General features: G+C 51.1%; 1 protein-coding gene and 1 non-coding gene across 2 annotated transcripts in view; one reads left to right on the top strand and one right to left on the bottom strand.

The window, feature by feature from the left end:
* The window catches only part of CSMD2 (CUB and Sushi multiple domains 2), a 628,049-nt gene that overhangs the window by 351,617 nt on the left and 256,613 nt on the right, over positions 1–19,819 (top strand). Inside the window, exons 11-13 of the mRNA XM_056122939.1 lie at positions 1,024–1,127; positions 1,985–2,097; positions 13,430–13,612. Coding sequence (XP_055978914.1) covers positions 1,024–1,127; positions 1,985–2,097; positions 13,430–13,612 — 400 coding nt within the window. The remainder of the gene's footprint in view (positions 1–1,023; positions 1,128–1,984; positions 2,098–13,429; positions 13,613–19,819) is intronic.
* TRNAA-AGC (transfer RNA alanine (anticodon AGC)) lies at positions 18,718–18,789 on the bottom strand. Its single transcript has one exon. It is a non-coding gene; the product is annotated as a tRNA-Ala (tRNA).

The following is a 19,819-nucleotide window of genomic DNA, read 5'->3' as shown; positions in this document are numbered from 1 at the left end:
GGACCCCGCAGGAATTCTCTCTGCGCCTTGGACTGCAGAGTAGGAAAGAGCAGAGCACTGCCCTGTCCCATTGGGAGACAGAAGCTCCTCATGCAGTTGGCGTGGAAGAGAGACCCGGTAAGATGGCAGCAGCAGGGCCAGCGCCCAGACAGGCAGCTGAGGGAGCCCATGAGTCACCGGGCCCTGCTTTCCCTTCCTGCCTGACACAGAGCGGGCACCTGCCTCTACTCATCTCCACTGCCTTCCTCCATCACCCGCCTCCCCTCCTCACAAGCTGGGGCCCCCCTCAGCCCCTACCCTGCCATGCCAGCACCCACCCTGGCAGCTAGATCGATGTCCTGTGCTCCCACTGTCCTCACCACAGCACCTGCACCGTAACTTTCCCGTCGCCCCTGCTCAGTGAGAGGGGTCCATATGGAGAGCCCCCCCTCCAAGGCTAGCATACGGTGTGTGTTTCATAAATACTGGTGAGAAGCAGGAGGGAAAACTAGTTCAGAGAATGCAATTGTGTCGAAATCGGCTTCCTGGAATGTTCCTTTATTCAACAAGTAAACAAACAAGGAAAGTGGAGAGAAAGCAAGCAGAGGCGAGGCAGAGAGAAACTTCCCCAGGTCCCTGGAGGCCAGAGAACTGAGAGGCTGCATGGGGCTGGGAAAATCAGCCCCAGGCCCCCTGGGACCTGAGTGTATTAAAGTGTGAAGAAGGAGCCTCATCATCTCACACTTGGCCAGATGTGCCTGGGGTTGCCATGGCGGCTCCCAGAATTGGCCAGATGTGCCATGAACATCTTTGGCAAATATCTGGGAACCCCAGAGACTGTGTCACCTGGCGAGGGAGTTTACACTCAGAAAAAGGGGCGTCAGAGGCTCTGTTGAGACCCCAGCTTGCACAGAGATGGGGTGGCAGGGACAGTTCCAGGGACTCTGCGCATAAAGGCACAACCAGGAACCTACTTCTGTGCTCAGGGCTGCGGCATCTCCAGAAAAGACCCTGCCTGCACCTGACTCTCAGCTCCCTCCCTAGGTGATCAAGCTTGCCTTCGAGGAGTTCGACTTGGAGAGGGGCTACGACACCCTGACAGTAGGGGACGGCGGGCAGGATGGGGACCAGAAAACTGTCCTCTACATGTAAGTGGAACAGACTGCAGAGCCGAGTGGGTTGGTTAGGGCCACGCTGCCATGGGGATGCCCCCCCCCTACCCCCACCCCACGTGCTGTTTCTGGTTTTACCATACTCCCTCAGCCCCTCTGGGATCTAGCCCAGGGAAGCAGGTGCTCCCCCGCCCCACCGCATCTCCCTGGGATTCGCTGCCCAGCCAGGGCTGTGTCTTAGGAGGGAGGAAAAAGGGAGGTTTGGGGACAAGTCTGGCACCCCCGTGCCTTTCTCTGTGTCTCTGCAGCTCCATTTGTGCCAATCTGCAATTTGGCTCCACTGTTGTGTAAGTCTGCAGCAGTGTAACTTCATACAGACTTGGAATCATATGCTACACACACACACACACACACACACACACACACACACACACAAGTGCGCGTGTGCACACACGCAGGCGCACACAAACAGGCACGCGTACACACACACACACACACACACACACACACACACACACACCTGTTCCCCAAAGGCTCAGAACTGCCTGAGACCTTGCAGACAACTGGGACATAGAAACATAGTGACCACATTTTCTTTAGCCAAGCAAGGTCGAGGAAAAGCCAAGGGAGAAGATTCTGTCACTGTCGTGAGATTCCATCATGCGGTGGGGCTGTGCTCTGGGGAGACCATCCCGACCTCTGCTAAGCCTCGGGATTACGGGCTGCACGTGGGAGCCAGGCTCTGCCCATGGCTGAGGGGGGAGACACTGCCCCCCCCGCCCTAGCACATGGCCCTGAGCGCCCACCTAGGCCTTGGCACTCAGCTGTCAGCGTTCAGCCTGTTGGGGGCCGCGTGGTGGGGTGCCCACCTCTAAATCTCTCTCTCCTGCCAGCCTGACAGGTACTTCGGTCCCAGATCTCATTGTCAGCACCAACCATCAGATGTGGCTTCTCTTCCAGACAGACAGCAGTGGCAGCTCCCTGGGATTCAAGGCTTCTTACGAAGGTAAGTGCTCTGAAACTTCAAATGAAACTGCTCCCCATCACAGATGCCTTGGGGTCCAGGTGTGTAATTGGCTGACCTGGGTTGGCTCTGCACCAATGCTGTCTCCTGAGCCCCAGTGCCCCCCATCTGCTGGGTCTCCCCCGGGGAGGTTGAAGATTCTTGGGGATACATCTCTAGAAATGCCAGGCCCCTGGCACGAAGCTCATACACCTATTCTTCCCCCGATTCTGACCTGGCTGGGGTGGACCTGAGAAGGGCCCTGTGAGATCTTGAGCCTCCCTCTGGTTTCAGCTTTGCAGCCAGCAACTTCCCAAGCCCAGCCAGGGGTCACAGTGATGAGTGGCTGCACATCCAAAGCAGGGGCACGCGTGCACACGTGCACACGCGTGCAAACACACCTACACATACATGCACACACATGTTCTATGGGTGACTGAGGAAGGAGGATGTCGCTGAGGGTGACCTTTTTCTCCTGGGCCTTGTGAGCTGGCTTGCAAGAGGGGAGTTGTAGCTAAAAGACATTCGAAAAGCGCTGCTTTGTCTCATTCGATGCTGACAGCTGTTGATGGCTGCTCTTTGATAGATGAGGAGTCGTCGGAGACTCAGAAGGATGAAGTCCCTGCTCCAGTCACAAGGAAGGGTGGGTCCTGGCCAAGCTCTGTGTCAAAGCTCTGATTTGTCCCCCAAATTGGAGGAAACCCAGAATAACCAAATTCTAGTTCCCTATAGAACTGGCCTTGGCCCAGCCCAAGGGGCCATGTACCCCGAGCCTGAGTCCTGTTGCTCAGACTGTGTTTGTCGGTCCATGCTACTTCCACTCAGTCAGTACTGACTGACTCCTGTGCTGCGCGAGGGGCCTGGGTCACAACTGACTGCTTATCCTGGAGTGGTCAGGGGAGCCCGGACGTAGGGGACAGGGCCAGACTGCAGGGACTTCTCAGGTCTGTGTGCATGAGAAGAGCGGTGTATGAGAGACCTGGGACACAGAGCCGCCTGGAGGATGCTCCCAGAACAACGTGGGGACTCTGCCACCAGAGCTCATCTCCCCAATGGTCGAAGAGCTCAGCGTGTACCGTTTGTGAGAGTGAGCGTGGCTGGTGTGGAGAGCAGCTCCTTCCACTCTGGCCCTCTCAGTGTGTCCCCGTTACTCCCTTCTCTCCTCCATGTCCTCATTTTCCCGGGGACTTGTGCCTGCTTGGCAGGATGCTGGACCCCTGTCTTGCCATGTCCCCCACCTTCTCCCTGACTGGCCAGTGGATTGGAAGACTCAGTGAGGCTTCATGTCCAGGAATTGGGTACAGATGGGACCAGATGATGCAGGGGCCAGAGGGTCCCAGACCTGGCCCGCACCCCCTGCTCAGAACAGCGGGCAGGATTCAAGGGGGAGGACTTGTCCAGAGGTCCAGTAGCACCTTCCCCAACACCCTCGCTGCCCCCTTTCATCCACTTTACCTGTCCTCTAGCACTTCTCCCATGTCCCCATGGACTTGTGGTCAGCATGAGCTGGACTGCCCAGGACTCCTGCAACTTCTAGGAGTCCCTTCGCCAGTCCCTGCTCATCTCTAAGCCCCCTTCCTGTGAAAAGGTACTTGAGGAGACAGAACCTGGGAGAGGAGGCCCAGGGGCTGGCAGGGAAGCCTCCACGGACAACCAGCTCCCCTGCTTCCGGGGCCCAAAGCTGCAGAAGTGCTCCAGCTCCCCAACCCCCACTCATCAGCTCCCGGAAGACAGAATTCCTGGCTCAGGAAGGGAAGGGCCAGAACTGATGCCCTCTGAGTGGCAAAGGCACTGGCCCCCACCTAGCCCCATCATCATCAATGTCCCATACTCCAATTCATGGGGAATACACTTCTCTGGGTCAGGTGTGTGGGACTGCACTCTGTCGTGAGTACACTCTCTCTCTGACTCTCTCTCTTGCACACTTCCGCTTTCTCTCCCTCCCTCCCTCCCTCTCTCTCTCACTCTCTCTCTCATTCGCTCTCTTTTTTTTCTCTCTCTCATACACACACAAACACACACACACACAAAACCTCATTAAAAGTCTGTACCCCTGTGTAGGAAACTGGAGAATTTATTTCCCAGAGTCCCCTCTGAGCTTCTAAACTCAGTCCCCCTCCATGGGGGCCGCCAGCTGTAGGAAACACATTCACAGTTGCAATCGCTTTGCTTCCCAGTAGAACAAGAAATATTTAAGGAACAGGCAATTAGCACGTACCAGAAACATTATAAAATTACATACAACTTGCTAACAAGTTTTAGCCTCAATCTAGTTGTCTCTTGGCTTCCCTGGCCTGTTAATGCTAAATTGGGCAGACTGGTCCCGGGGAGGCAGGAGCTGGGATCTGGCTGGAGCTCCAGGGGAGGTGAGTGTGGCGATGCTGCAGAAAGGGTGCCCAAGCGTCCCGGAGTTTGTGTGTGAAGGAGGTCACCCAGGCACTCAGCACCATCAGAACCACTCTGCAGAACACACACCGTTCAGGACGCAGAGCCATGAGGACAGTAAGGCAGACTTCGCCTGGGTCAGAGCCCGTGTTCTGCAGGGCAGAGGAAGAGGAGAAGGTGGGGGCCTAGCCTGACTTGAAGGCAGCAGGAAAGGCTCCTGGCCACGGAGATGGGCTTAAGGTAGGAAGGAAATGGTCAGACATCCATACTCAAGAGTAGGGGCTAGCTCTGGAGCTGCCTATGGATGGAACTGGAGCCAACCATGCACTCAAAGGCAGCCAGAGTGCTAGGAAGGAGCAGATGGCCCTGCTTGGACAGTCCTCGCTCCCCTTCTCTATCGCTCAGCACTGCTGGTGGGCCTGGTGGGCTTCCTGGAGGAGAAGGTGTTGGAGAAAGATCTGAAGGGAGGCCAAGGGACAGTGGACAAGCACGCTGACACCCCACCTTTCCAACACTGCCTCTCTTCCCGTTGCAGTGTCAAGCATGGGGCTACTATCAGCCTCGTCTGCATTAGTAGCTTCCTCAGATACGTCCTCTTTCAGCCCCAGAAGCTGAATGGCCCAAACCCTCCTGCTCCAGACATGTTTCTGAGTCGCTCCCTGAGTTCCCCGATGCCCTGCAGGAATTCTCAGAAGCTGGGGGCTGGGGTGCACCTACAGCTGGCAACAGCTGCCTCCTTCAGCCGGATCCTTGCTTTACCCACGTCTGCCCTGGCCCCTGGGGTTGGGGAAGAGGCTGAAGGATAGAATTTGGCAAAAAATGTCTCATCAGCGAGACTCTTTCTAAATACACAGGCTTCTACAGCTAGGTCTAGGGTGAAAGCAGAATGCCTGGAAGCAGCCAAGATGTTCTGCGTGTCCACAGTGCCCACTGTAGCCCTACCTCCTTGGCCTATGACATGCCCATGGCAGTGAGGAAGGAGATGGGAGGGGAGGACGTCACCATCATTCATCCACACTGCACCAGCATCCCATTAGGATCGATCAGGTGCAGAGAGTCACACGAACACGCAGCAACACACGTGTCGGGAGAGTCTCCTTGGACACCTCCATGTTCAGAAGTAGGAAAATGAGCCACATAGCATTGATTCCAAACAGCAGAAAGTAGCTGGATGCATGTACAGAACAGAGTTCTCTCTGCACACACACTCTGCTAGGTGTGTATCCTCAGTGACTTGGTATGCTTCATCGGTGCCTGCCTTTATCCAGCAAGCACTCCAGGGCCTGGGAGGAAAGGAGGGAGGGAGGGAGGGAAGGAGGGAAGGAGGGAGGGAGGGAAGGATAGAAGGAAGAGAGGAAGGAGGGGAGTGAGAAAAGGAGGAAGGAATGAAAGAAGGGAGGGAGGGAGGGAGGGAGGGAGGGAGGGAGGGAGGGAGGGAGGGAGGGAAGGTGGGCCAGAAAAGGGGCGGGGCAAGGGCTTGGTGCTGGGCTGGTGAAAGCTTTGCCCCTGATGCTCAACCAGAGAGGACGCTCCAGATTTCTGGTTCCTTCCCTCCTTCTATTCCCCCACTGTCTGGAACAGTAATTGAGAAACGGAAGGATGGATGCTTACAGAGGACACTCAGGGCTCTGAAGGGAGGCTGAGGGAGATAAGTAAAAGGGGTCTTTCTAAGTGGAGCCATCCGGAAGGGCTGTTTGGAGGAGGTGACTCCAGCCTTGTGAGACCCGGAAGTAGAGGAAGCGGCAGTGGAAGGAACAGACCAGAGGCTGCCCAGACTTGAGTCATCCCCTCCTACCTCCACAGGGCACCACCCTTCTAGAATCACATCAGATGATGAATTCACCAGAAAGTGGTGCGGTTCCTTCTGCACAGACCTCGGTCAGGAAAGACAACTCCCATTTGGTATCAGACAGAAGAAGACCTGGGGAGAAGAGAGTGAGGGGGCTGAGAGATGGAAGGATTCTAACAGCTGGAGAGGGGGAAGCCCAGGACCAGAGTGGCAGAGCCCAAGCACACGGCATGGATCTCCCAGCCTGCTTTGGGTCAGCTTCGAGGGGGGAGAGAGCAGTGCTCGTGAAATGGAAATTGTATTAAATGATAACGGGAAACTGCCTGCGTGACCCTCTCCAAGTCAGCATTGGCCTTATCAGTGTGTAATTCCTGGCTCTGACATCAGACTCCGTGAGCACCCGACCAGGAGGTTCAAGCCTTAGTCCCTGTTAGGCCAGGAGGGGAGCACAGGGAGCACCCCGCGGGAAGGCGGGGCTCGTGTTCCCAGCAGACACCCGTGCTGGGCTTGCAGGAAGGGGCCAGACCAGGGCAAGCGGTGCTGATGGAGGGACAGAGCCAGCCTCCACCCCCACCCCCACCCCCAGGCCTTCTTGGGAGGAGCTGAACTCCAGGCACCCCCCCTTCCCCGCCACCCGGCCCATTAGCTGCCCATCACCCCATTAATTCAGCCTCTGCCAGATGACCCTGTCAGTCCGACTTCCCCTGGGGCTCGCCATGACCCAGTTACCTCCCTAAATGCCCCTGAACCTCGAAGACTTAGGAAGGGATCCAGGTGGCCACCCTGCCTGGCACGCCCCGCTCTGCTGAGAGCTCCTTGACCTCATGTGCCTCTACTACCCCTCCCCCCATCCCTCCCCTTTCCTATCAGCGGCCTCTGACTCTGCCTCTCCTCCCTGAGGCTTGCCGCCTCCCTGCCCCACAGTTTCTTGACCTTCTTGCTTCCTTTTACATCAGCGCCTGTCTTCAGGTGGACTGATCCTGCAAGCCCCTGGAATTATGCTTCCTGAGTCCTAGGCTGGGCCCTTGGTCCTCAGCTGGGCCCTCCCACCGCCCCGCGCCCCCAACTCATTTCTCTGCCCCTTTCATCATCCTTCCCTTGATCTCTCAAGAGCCCCCCTCCTACCCATTTCTCTCTCTCTCTCTCTCTTTTTTTTTTTTTGCTTTTTGGGTCACACCTAGTGATGCACAGGGGTTACTCAGAAATTACTCCTGGCGATGCTCGGGGGCACCACATGGGATGCTAGGAATCGAACCTGGGTCAGCCACATGCAAGGCAAACTCCCTACCCGCTGTGCTATTGCTCCAGCCCTGATCCTACCCATTTCTTATAGCCTCAGCCCAGTGGCTACCAGCTGGTCCCCATATAACAGTATCCTCAGCAACTTGTCATTCTTTTTCTATAAAGCCAGCTACACCCCCCGAACACACACACACACACACACACACACACACACACACACACACACACACACAGCCACTTCTGCATCCCTTTCTCTGGCCCCACATGAACCCCATTATCAAGGGCTCTGGAGACCCTGTGACGTGCCATCTTCATCCTCTGTGCCCACAGGGGTAGGCATGGCTTCCTCTTCCCCACGGAGACTGCTTCCAACATGCTTGTCAGTTTCAGATCCTTTTTCCTGTGACTGGTCCTGACTCATCAGAAAGACCATGTGCCCCCAGTGGCCTCACAGGCTCCCACCAGCCGCCACCCTCACCGTGGAAGCCCACTGCCATTGCCCCTTCCTTCCTCTCTCGGGAGACAGCGAGGTTCCTGTACTCTAGGGCCAGCCCCCCACATTATTCTAGGTTCTGCATCTCCAACCCTCCAACGCCAGGCTGTTTTTTCCCCATCTCTCCTCCCGATTTGCTGTTTGCTATTTAATCTCCCTGCACACACATTTACTCTCTTTTTCCCCAGCACCTTTTAAGATGGCCCGTTTTCTTCCACACTGCAAATGTTTATAAACTATGCCCGTCTCAGCCCTAAGACTCCTGAGTTGCCATAATCTCGCCCTCTCTTTCCTCCGTTGGCCCGTACCCTCTCTGTTTATTTGTTTGTTTGTTTTTGGTTTGGTTTGTTTTGGTTTGGTTTGGTTTGGTTTGGTTGCAGCCAGGAAACGCTTTCTTTTTTCCAAGGCAGGACTCTTGTCCCACCCATTATACTCAGCCTCCTCCAGGTCAGCAGGACGCTGTGAGGCTCTGGAGCTGCCTTTCGGTCCCACCCAACCTGCCCTCGCATTTGTCCCTGCTGCTCCTTCTTGCTCTTTCTTTCCTTGCTCTTTTCTTTCTTTCCTTTCCTTGCTCTTTCTCTCTCTTTCTGGCCTTCTGCACATCCCAGCAGTTTCCCGACGTGTCTGTCCTGGGCCTGCACCTCTCTGCCCTCCCCCCAGCTGGTCTCATCCTTCTGCAGCTGCTTCCATCATTTTTGAGCCCAATCCCAGATTCTCTTTTTCGGGACCAGAGACTCTTTCTGAGCTCAGGATTCACGTGGCCACTTCCTATGGAATGTCCCCACCTGGAACCATCGCAGACACCTTAATGCTCATCTTGCCCACCAGTGATCCCTCTGGGCATGCTCCTGCCTTCAGGGGCAGTGCACTCAGGTGCCCAGACCACACCTCAGTCAAGGTAGACCCTGTGTCTCCTTTCCCCATGGGCCTTGACTCCCTCTTCTGTAGAGCTCCCTAACCTTTCTAGCACCTCCATCCCTGTGGCATCTGCCCAAGTCAAGATGCCCTGCATGACTGCGAGCTTCCGTGAGAATGGAAGGATCAGGGCTTGTGTCTTCCTTGTGTATCACTTCCCCAATACCTACCTCTCACTAACTTGATAAGCAAATGTTTGTTGAATGAATAAGTGATCTCTGCCTCCAGAACCGTAGCCCCTAGACCTGTGTCCAGGCTATAGGCAGGGCCATCTTGGAAAGCACACTGGGAAATGCCAGCGAGAAGGAAGTGCTTCCCTGGCCCCCCATTGCCTGTCCTCTGGGGCCCAGAGTGGAGTGTGTGTCCTCTTTCCTGGGCTGGCCCTGCCAGCTGTTTCCACACCTCCCCCCTCCACCTGCATCCTGACAGGGGTCAGCATGGCACAGTGGCTGCGGGCCCTGGAACCAGCCCATCTGCATTTGGATCCTAGAGCTCGTGCCCCCCCCCCTCTCTCTTGGTGCCTCAGTTTCCTTAGCTTTCAGCTTGAGGTCAGAGGCCTGACTCACAAGATGACCCACAAAACGGAGTGAGTTTGTGTATGTTACACACTGCAGCTCCTAACGGGCACCTGAGTCATTGGGTATTAGGGAAAAAGTCACCTTGAAAGGAGAATCGGTGTCATTGCCACTGTTGTGACCTCACGCATTTCCCTGCAACTCTGCCTGAGTGCTTCTCCCCCCCAAGGGACCTTTCTCCCCCCCTCCCCACTTTCTCCTTTCTCCCTTGATCCAGCTTTGTTGAGACACAATTGACAGAATCTTGTATATTTGAAGACGTACAATGTGATGATATGGTACATAAGCACTGAGGGATACGGTGCCCTGGAGGACCAGTTAACACAACCACCACCACCTCCCACCACTGGTGTGTTAACTACCAAACAGCTGGGCTTCAACAGCTGTTACACATGCAAGTATTGTTGGCCCGTGTCACCAGGAAGCACATGCCAACCCTGCCAACCCTACCAGAGTCCTTTCCTAGCTACCAGCAACTACCAGTTTACTCTCTGGCTGTAGGTTTTGGAGATTCCACATGTAAATGGCACCATGCACGTTGGCTTTTCCCTGTCTGATTTATTTCACTGAGCTTACTGCCACTAAATTTCACCCAGGCCATTGCAAATAGCAAAGTTTTCTTCATTTCTATGACTGAATTATACTCTACTATGTGTATGTGTAGATAAGTGTGTAAATGTATATATATATATTATATGTATATATTAAATATCACATTTTATTTATTCACTTCTATTAGCTAATAGAGAGTTAGGTGTTTCCCATGTCTTGGCTCTTGTAGACAATGCTGCAGTGAGGCCTTGGAAGCTCTTGCATCGCTTACTCATCGTCTCCTCCAGGAAGCCTTCCCTGATGCAGAGCTGGCAAGGGGGGAGGAGAGCAAGACACTAACTTGGTGATCAAGTTTAAGGAATTCAGGAGATACAAAATACTCAATAATTTAGATAAATATTTTAATGGAATGTTTTTAAAATAGAGGTGAACGTGAAGTTCCGAAGAAGGAAAAGCATCCACAGGCCAATCCTGAGGGGCTCTGCTGGCAGTCTAGGGCTGGCAGGTGAGTGAGGCAGGAGTGGAGGGTGCTGTGGCGCACAGCTGGCCTTTTGTTTTAAATTCCAACCTTCATTGTAGATGTCTCGATAATTGATATGCATTGGTATTGATTTTGTTTTTTTTTAAGTTATATTGCATATTAAAACATCATTTGTCTTGATTACTGAGTTGGTGCCTCCTAAGACTTGCTCCCATGGTACAGCCCCCCCTCCCTGCATCCCCTTTGCAGTACAATCCTCAAATTGAGTTTGATTCCTCCTGGTGCTTCCGTAGAGCAGTGAGCTCATATTTCAAACCCCTTCTCCTGTCTGGGTGATTCGAGATGGTTCCCTCCTGCTTAGCAGAGCCCAGAAACGCATTTTGAGTGTCTCACGTAGGGACAGGCACACAGTAGGCACTCAGTGGGTGCCTCTGATCCTGCTGACAGAGAGATGAGATGGGTGTGGGTGCTGGGGAGGACTTCTTCTGAGCTGAGTGCACCTTCACACCAGCTGCTGTGGGCAGGTCTGGGGCAGATGGCCTTGTGTTCAGGTTTCATACAGCAAATGCCGGGGCCTCACCAGGAAGCCTCGCATCTTGGGCTCTGCTCAGACTTCAGACATTCAGATACCAAGTCGCCTTCACCAGGTCTCTGGATGCCTGCAGTGACTATCCTGGTGACGTTCTTGCATCCCACAGAGGGCTTGTGCAGGGACCCCAGGAAGGAGGACCTTCCTGCATGTTTCCCCAGCTCACCAGTTGCCAGTACACCTTGTTCCTTTCCTTCAGATGCTTCGTAGCTCAGGTCCCACAGCCAAGGGATCACCTTTACCTTTGTGTCTATGCCTCAGTGTATTATATACAGCCCTCCAGCCCTGACCACAGAAAGATGGCACCCGAGGGATTGAATGGAGAGACTGGGGCCAAGGTGAGATGTGAGATAGAGGTGGGTCAGCCCACCTGTGTTTCTTCCCTTTAGCTGGCTTGTGGCCACAGAGCCTCCTTCCCGCACCCCTGAGGATACTCGGAGTTTGATGTGGGTTATGAGCGCGAGCACATACACACACAGATACATATGTTCATGCATTCTCTTATACAGATACATATGTGAATGGAACGATGTATATATATTTGCATGCACAGACATGTGCAGTCGTAACATGCATGCACACGTTTGTGTGCACATGTACATAATTGTACAAATACATACCAGCATGCACATTTACATACACACATATCCCTGCGTGCACACATTCACATATGCAAACACATATGTACACACATACATGTGCATGTGTACACACTCAACACACATACGTATGCATATGAATGTGGACACACATACATATATGCACATGCACATATGCCTGCACGCACATAGGTACCCCCCCCACACACACACACCGAGATCATTGTGCCAGCTCTCAGACAAGGGCGGGAGGCCCTGGTTGTCAGTCACAAATGTATGACCATACTCGCCTTTGAACAAGGACTGGGCACAGTGCTGCTGGGTTAGAACCCCCACCCACCCACCCAGGAGCAATAAATCTGCTGCCTCAATAGCCCCACGAGGGACCTGTTTGCAGACTTGAGGTGCACAGCTCCTGACAGCCACACAGTCCTCAGGAAAGACAGGGTATCTTTGGCCTGACAAGGCTGGGAAAGTGTCCAGAACATTCCCTGATTCCTCCAGGCCCTCCTCTCCCACACGGCTGGACTCAGCACTCACCTCTCCATCTGCCATATCTGTCCCCCTCCCTCTGTGTCCCTTATGCCTATGTGCCTTCCTCACTGGGAACAGCTTCTCCCTCATTTTGTTTCCTCTCCCATCCAGCCCCTGCATCATCTCTAATAAAACCAAGTACAGGACAGGTGGAAGTGGGTGTATTCGGAGGGACCCTCAAGACCAGGTCAGGTGTCCTTTCTCAAAGCACCTGGGTCCTGGCTAACAGCCCTGAGGAGCGGCCATCTGGGCAGCCCACTGGGTCCAGGATCCCCACTTCACAGCGGACTCAACAGCCCAAATCATATGCCCTCTCAGGGCAGACTTTGTTTCATTTTGCCTCCCAGAGAGCTATTTTCATAAAAGTGATTCTCTCCCAAAAGGCTGCCAGGAGTGATTGTCACTTCTGCTGTGGTTTCGGAGAAAGGCAGTCTGGATTCTCTGTTTTTTGTGGGGGCCACACCCAGCAGTGCTCAGTGCTTCCTCCTGGCTCTGAGCTCAGGGATTACTCTTGGCAGTGCATGGGAAACCATATGGGATACCAGGCATCCGACTTGGGTAAGCCACATGCAAGGCAAATGCGCTACCTGCTGTATTATCACAGCTGGCTTCTCATTTTGTGTCTGCCTCTGGTGCTCAGGAAAAGACAGTATTTAATGTTTAGCAAGTTGCTGGGGCCAGAGAGATAGTACAGTGGTAAGGCATTACCTAAGTTTGATCCCCGACACCCCATATGGTCCCTGAGTACCACCAGGAGGAATTCCTGAATGCAGAGCCAGGAGTAAGCCCTAAGTACCACCAAGCATGACCCCTACCTCCCTCCCCCAATTAACAAGTGATATTGGTAATCATAATGCAGCATCTCGTCTGCTAGAAAGTCTCTGAACTCAGGGTTTAGGACTCTTGGGGCAAGTTTCCTACAAACAATGTAAACCCACCTTCCCTGAATGAAATCATCTGAGCACTTAGAACATATGCATGGAGAGCTGAGAGACGCCCCCCTCCTGCTAGGCTGCCTTGTTCACACGGAACCTGTGGGAATTCTCACTAACTTCTGTCCTCCCCGGGTCCCTCCAAGCCCCGGCGCAGACTGGGGGCAGCAGAACACACGCTGTGGTCTTCTGGCTCCAAGAGGCATATGAGTCACCTTTGTCTCTGTTTTTTGTCTCCCTGTCTTCCAGAGATTGAGCAGGGCAGTTGCGGTGATCCTGGCATCCCTGCCTACGGCCGGAGGGAAGGCTCCCGGTTTCGTCACGGGGACATACTCACGTTTGAGTGCCAACCTGCCTTTGAGCTGGTGGGGCAGAAGGCAATCACGTGCCAAAAGAATAACCAGTGGTCGGCTAAGAAGCCAGGCTGTGTGTGTAAGTGAGCGGGGAGGAGGCTGCTGCGGGCTCTCCACCAAGATGCAGGGGGCCCATTTCCCAGCTAACCCAGGGACCCAGCCCTGGGAAGCTTGCCTTCGTGACAACAGCATCACTCTGGTTGGTTTGGTCAATGTCTTCCTGTCCCGGGCCCTTGTTCCTGGCAGTTTGTGAACTGTCACATAGCTTGTTCTTAACATTCAGGGGCCTCATTAGTGCCGTCTTACCCTGCCTGCTGATAAGCTCCCGGGACATGGTTCATCAAGCTCAGATCCTAACACTTCTTCTAAACACTTGATGCGAAGCGACACCAGATATACAAGCCAGAGCAGAAGCTTTGGCAAAACTCTAAGACTGTACACTCTGCCAACTTCTGGGCACTGTGGAAACCAGCGCCTTGCGAGGATATAAGAGGTTTCCTCAAATTGCTTCCTCTTGCTTTGGATTTCGGAAGACTTGGGGATAAAGATGTCCTTGGATCGTTGGTCTCTTGACAAAGGGTTTTGAATGCTCTGTTCTATGATGATAACAAGGGAGGGTCTTTCTTTCCTCTTGCATGGTTGTGATCATGCTTTCCGGCGCAAATAATACTTCACATCTTGAATTACAATGGCATTGGCCAGTGTGAGGGGAGCTGGGTGAAGTAAAGGGTGGAACAGGCTTGTTCACCATTGAGAAAGCAAAGGGTCTAGTTCTCCAAGCTGTCACCTCTTTCCCCAGTCTTTGCTACCCCCATCTCCTTCTCTCTCACCTGCTTCTTTCAGCAAAGTGCAAACTGTCTGACCCACTGATTCATTTGTGGGTTTCTTGGGCCTCTAAATTCTGCCAGCTAGATTTGGGGCAAGGGTGGGAGGAGAGAATAACCTGGAAACTATCTGGAACATCAGAGATGACTGAGAGTTTGTATGAGTTGGTTTGTTTCATGGTGACCATATTTTTTTGGTGGGGGAGGGGGGCGGCCAGAAACCTAGAGACCCTACCCAGTGATTCTGGATCAATAGGGACTGAGGTTTGCATAGCTGCTTGGCCTTGCTGTGCCCAGGTTCCACAGCTGACAGTGTTCACGGCACCGTGTGGTGCCAATGGATCGAACCTAGCTTAGTTGCCCACAAGGCCTGTGCTTTTCACCTGGTACTGTTTCTTTAACCCTGATTATATTTTTTTAACAAACAAACAAAAAAATCCCCTTGGGTTTGGCAAAGCAATTTTGATGACTTGTGAGTTTGTGTAAAAATTCTTGCAGGGATTTAAAGATCAAATCACTCTTAAATACACATTAAACAAATGACCCTTGCATGAAGTCTACCATCCTCTGGGGCCCAATGTGATTAGAATACAGTAACCCAGCTGTGTGAGCCTTCAAACTCACTGGAAATAAAGCATACCAGAAGGTGGGGAGAAGATTAGCGACTAGCAAGCAATGGAAGCAGGCAGGAGTAAGGGGCTAATGATGGCATCAAATGCAGGCAAGAGGAGGTGGGTCAGGCAGTGTTTTGCTAGGGTGGGCTAGAGGAAGGGACTAAGAAGTTAAAGCCACAGACTGGGAATCCCATGACAGATGGGCAGAATCTCTCTAATCCATCTAGTCAAATAAGGTATAAAGAAGTGGAGAGGTCAGGCCACTGCGGTAGTGAATTGATGGGACCTTCCCTGGCTAGCTACTTAGGGTCAGATCACAATTCCCTGCCCCTGAAGCTGAGAGAGGGAGTAGAGAATAATACTTCCAGGGGTAGGGATTGAGGGAGCATCCAGTACTCCAAGAAGTTATGTGACCCTTGACTCTTAGGAGTAGTTTTCAAAAACTGTTCTCATACGTTCCATTGGGGCAGAGGTTCTTGAAGTATTATTCCAAGAAACCAACCAAATCATTTGGAGTTTGGGAGTGATTGAGCCCTGGTGACCCAGTGCAGGAGGACAGAGCTGCTGGACAGTATGGAGTTAGACTCCTTTGCTGTCACATCAGGAAGAGGAGCCTGAGGTGTGTGAAGCAAGCACTCCTGGGCCAGGTTGGCATTTCGTCCCCCTAGTCTAGAAGGCCTGGTATCCTGTAACTAGGAATTTCCTGCTTCCGAGGTGCTGTCAGTGCAGAGGGGGTCAGAGAGGATCCCACCTAACAGTGGACCAGCTGGCCCCATGCCTTTGCACCACAAAACACGGTAATGTTTGTCTTTTGCGACACTCCCATCTGTCCACTCTCTACTTAGGGCCCCAAGTGGACCTCAGTGTCCTGAGCTGTGCCTTCAAGCTCTCTGTCCAGTGAGCATAAAAGGAGGGTGAGAAATTCAGGGACACCGAGATATCTGGACACCAGTTTCTTAGTGCCAACTCAGCTTCCCAGTCATGACCAAGGGCCTCTTCTCTGGAGATCTTGATTGATTGATTGATTAAGTAGGGTCCCGCCCCGCCAGGGCTCCCCAATCTCAAAGTCTCTGTGAGCATATTTATAGGACAGGACAACTGTGCCATAGACAAGAAGGTAAAGGTAAAAATGATACTCTTGTGTTTGCTACAGTGGATGCTTGGAATCCACTGTAAAGTGAGTCATTGACAGAGCAAGTCAAACTGGAAGGGCTGATGTTTAACTTTGGTGCTCTGCTCCTGGCCCCTGATCAAATATATCATGGCATGTGATCACTAGAAAAGAGGTAATATATCTAGTGTCTATAAAACTATGAAGTAGTGTAGAGGGTCTCTGTTATACTGTTATTGTGTGTGTGTGTGTGCCCACGTGCACACACGCGCACACGCACACTGGTGTGTGTACATATGTACCTTCAAAACCTCTAGCAAAAGCCAGGGGAAGTGCCCTAAATTTTACCACATAGATTAACAGTAAATATGCCTGCAATACTTAGCAAATGATGCTATTCTTTCCTCCTTAGGATTTAGAAGGCAATCGTGGAAATATTTCCATAGTTCAAGTTTTGCAGAATAATTGTCCAAAAAAATCACAGAGCAGGGCATGGTCTGGTCTTGAAACGTTTTCTTCCAAACAGTTCCTTATAGGGAATTGCCCTATTGAGAATCCACAAAGCCATTCTTCCCTTCATGTTCCAGAACATTTTCTGTAGCAAGCAGAGATTGCAGAATCATTTCATTGGTTTTTGAGCTGCCCTCTCTGTGGAGCTGCCCTCAACATCCAATAGATGGCCCTATTTTGTCTACGTTTTTAAAAAGATGATGATGTTTCTCACAGTGAAAAGCACTTCAAAAGAAAAGATGGAGCCAGCTTCTTACCTCTTACTCTCTACCTTCCTCCTCAGTTAATTCACATTTCCAGGGATCTCTGCTCAAAATCAGTGGGAAGTCCAACCACTTTCCCTCCATTCAACAATATTTATCCAGTTTCCACCTGTACCAATTACCGGACATTGGACTCAGAGCTATTCAGTCTCTGCCTGGGAAACCCTCAACTTCGTGTGATTGTCCAGCTCTGTTCAATGTATTCATCTAACCAGAAGCTCTGCAGTTTTACCCTCTTCTTTAAAATAAAAGTCTTTCCCACATACAATCATGTCTAGTTGCTCCTTCACAACAAGAGATACAATGGTAAGGAAGATACAAATAACTCTCATGGTGGTTTGCACAACAGTTGATGCTTTGTTGACAGGCTAGCAGAACACTTCACACTTCATAAGAAAGCCAGGAAACCAATTATCAGTCCATTAGCAGCCACTTTCCAAAGAACTTTCAAAACAGCCTCCACCAGAGATATGCCAAGACAGTACAGACCTCAAGCTTTCCTTTCGCCATTTTAGAACCAACAGGAGAAGGTGTGAATCCTAATTGCTCAGCTCCTAATGCATGTGTGTAGGTGTGAAATGTGAAGTGGGGCCCGCTGGGAGGTATGTGATGTAAGTTAAAACCACAAGTCAAACCTTGAGAGACCCCAGGAAGGAAAAGTGGGTGCTCAGAGAAAATATACAGAGGATGTGGGACAGGCTGGACCTTGAGGGAATGGAGAATGTAAGAGGCTATCCCATGCAACAACGCTAGAGCAAATGGCCTTCTCCTGTATCCTCCTCTCTCTGAGTCCTCCCACATCACACCCCTAGCCCGGACACTCCCAGCACCAGGTTCTGTCAGAGGGTCATCAGGACTCTCAGTCTTAACTTTGGTGGTGTTTTGGATCAAAAAATTCTTTTTGTTGGGGTTTGGAGTAACTGCATTATAGGATGTTTTAGTGTCATCTATGACTTCTATAGAAGCTAATAGTATGTATGTGAGTGCAGATACATGTAAGTGCGCGCGCACACACAAACACATACATGCACACACAGTGCCATTTGTGACAACCCAGAACTCCAGGATAAACTAAATATCCCCAGAGGAAAATCATCTGAGATTAGGACTTACTGATCGGTAGAATCTAGTCTTGTCGAATCCTAATTATGAAGGAATCTATGTATTTTCATTTTAATAGAGGCTCTGATTAAAGCCTATATTGTTGAAAGCAGTGTGGGGAAAAGGATGCCAATATCTATTAATGTCTACTGTCTCTGGGAAAATGTGAACCTTCCCTACAATTTTATGGAGTAGTTATTCTCTCATTTCACAGACGTAAACTAAGCCCAAGGAGACAAGGTAAACTAGCACAGAGAAGATAGAACCATTAGGTGATGTGCTGGAATTTGAACTAAACTGACAGTTCAGCCTCCAACCCCACATCTCACACTCCTCCCTCCACTGTGCAAGATTTCCCAAATGCAAGAGTTGATGGCAAGAAGGGTAAAGAAGCTGTAGGACAAAAGAGTATTAGGTCAGAAGACAGAGGTAGCTATTGTCTGAATTACTACCATGAAGTAATAAGGATGGACGAGGATTAGACAAATCCCTGAAATCTAACTCCATGACCCTTGTTGAGCCTGTCCCAGTTTTGTTAGTCAATTTTAGTCCATGGATGTCATGCATCTTCCTCATCTTTACCTCTCCTGATTCCTTCTGCCTACCTATTCATTTATTCAATCCATCTTTGATTTATTGAGCACCAACCACATGCAAAGTCAGCTGCATAAACAGGATACCCCAGAGATTCTTCGGGTAGTTCTTAGATTTTTGCGGGATTTTGAATCTCTTTAGTGGAGTTCCCTGCAGAATCCAGGAGATGGAGGTGCCGGGGATTGAACCCGGGGCCTCGTGCATGCTAAGCACGCGCTCTACCACTGAGCTACACCCCCGCGGCTTTAAGGGCTGGAGAGATAGCACAGCGGGTAGGGCGTTCGCCTTACAAGCGCCTTACAAGCGCCTTACAAGCGCCTTACAAGCGGCCAACATGGCCGACCCGAGTTTGATTCCTCCGCCCCTCTCGGAGAGCCCGGCAAGCTACCGAGAGTATTCGATATGCCAGACACAGTAACAACAAAGTCTCCAATGGAGACGTTACTGGGCCCGCTCGAGCAAATCGATGATCAACCTATAAAAACCTATAAAAATACGGGTCGATTCCTCCGCCCCTCTCGGAGAGCCCGGCAAGCTACCGAGAGTATTCGATATGCCAGACACAGTAACAACAAAGTCTCCAATGGAGACGTTACTGGGCCCGCTCGAGCAAATCGATGATCAACGGGAGGGCCTTTACCTTTACCTTTACCTTTGAATCTCTTTATTACATGCTTTGTAAAATGTACTGTCGCTATTTCAAGAAGTGTCTGGAACTCAAAGGCCAGTCAGTACTCAACTCAGACTTCTGGTATATTCTAATAATAGAAAACTAAATTAATTGAATAGTTGAATAAATGAAATTTTCATAAATTCACTCCCTTATGCCAAACTTAGTTTCAGACTTGGTCATTCTTTCTTGTTAATGTTCTTACCATGTACACACAGACTTCATGTGATCTTAAAATGAACATACCTCTCTCATTTTGTTTTAAAAGTTCACATTGTGGTGTGTATCTTGCCTCCTTGCTACATGTCTTTCACAATGACTATTTTTAGCATCTATAGAATGTTATTTCCAGTAAATGGACAATGATTTTGCCAATAACTATTTCGATGACTTTATCTAAGTCTGTAAAATTCCCATGCATCTGGCTTTATTTCTCTTGAATTATTTCCTTATAATAAATTTCCAGCTGTGAGGTTTTGGGGCAAGGGCATAAACATGTTTCCAGAAGAATATTCTTATATTGCTCCCTCCCCCCCAAATATTTTTTTCTGATTCATAATGTCAATAACAAAAGCTATAAGATTAAAAATAAGATTCAT

This window comes from Sorex fumeus, unplaced genomic scaffold (genome assembly GCF_029834395.1).
Source record: "Sorex fumeus unplaced genomic scaffold, SorFum_2.1 ptg000047l, whole genome shotgun sequence".
NCBI lineage: Eukaryota > Metazoa > Chordata > Mammalia > Eulipotyphla > Soricidae > Sorex > Sorex fumeus.
This window is presented reverse-complemented; position numbering and strand designations above follow the sequence as displayed.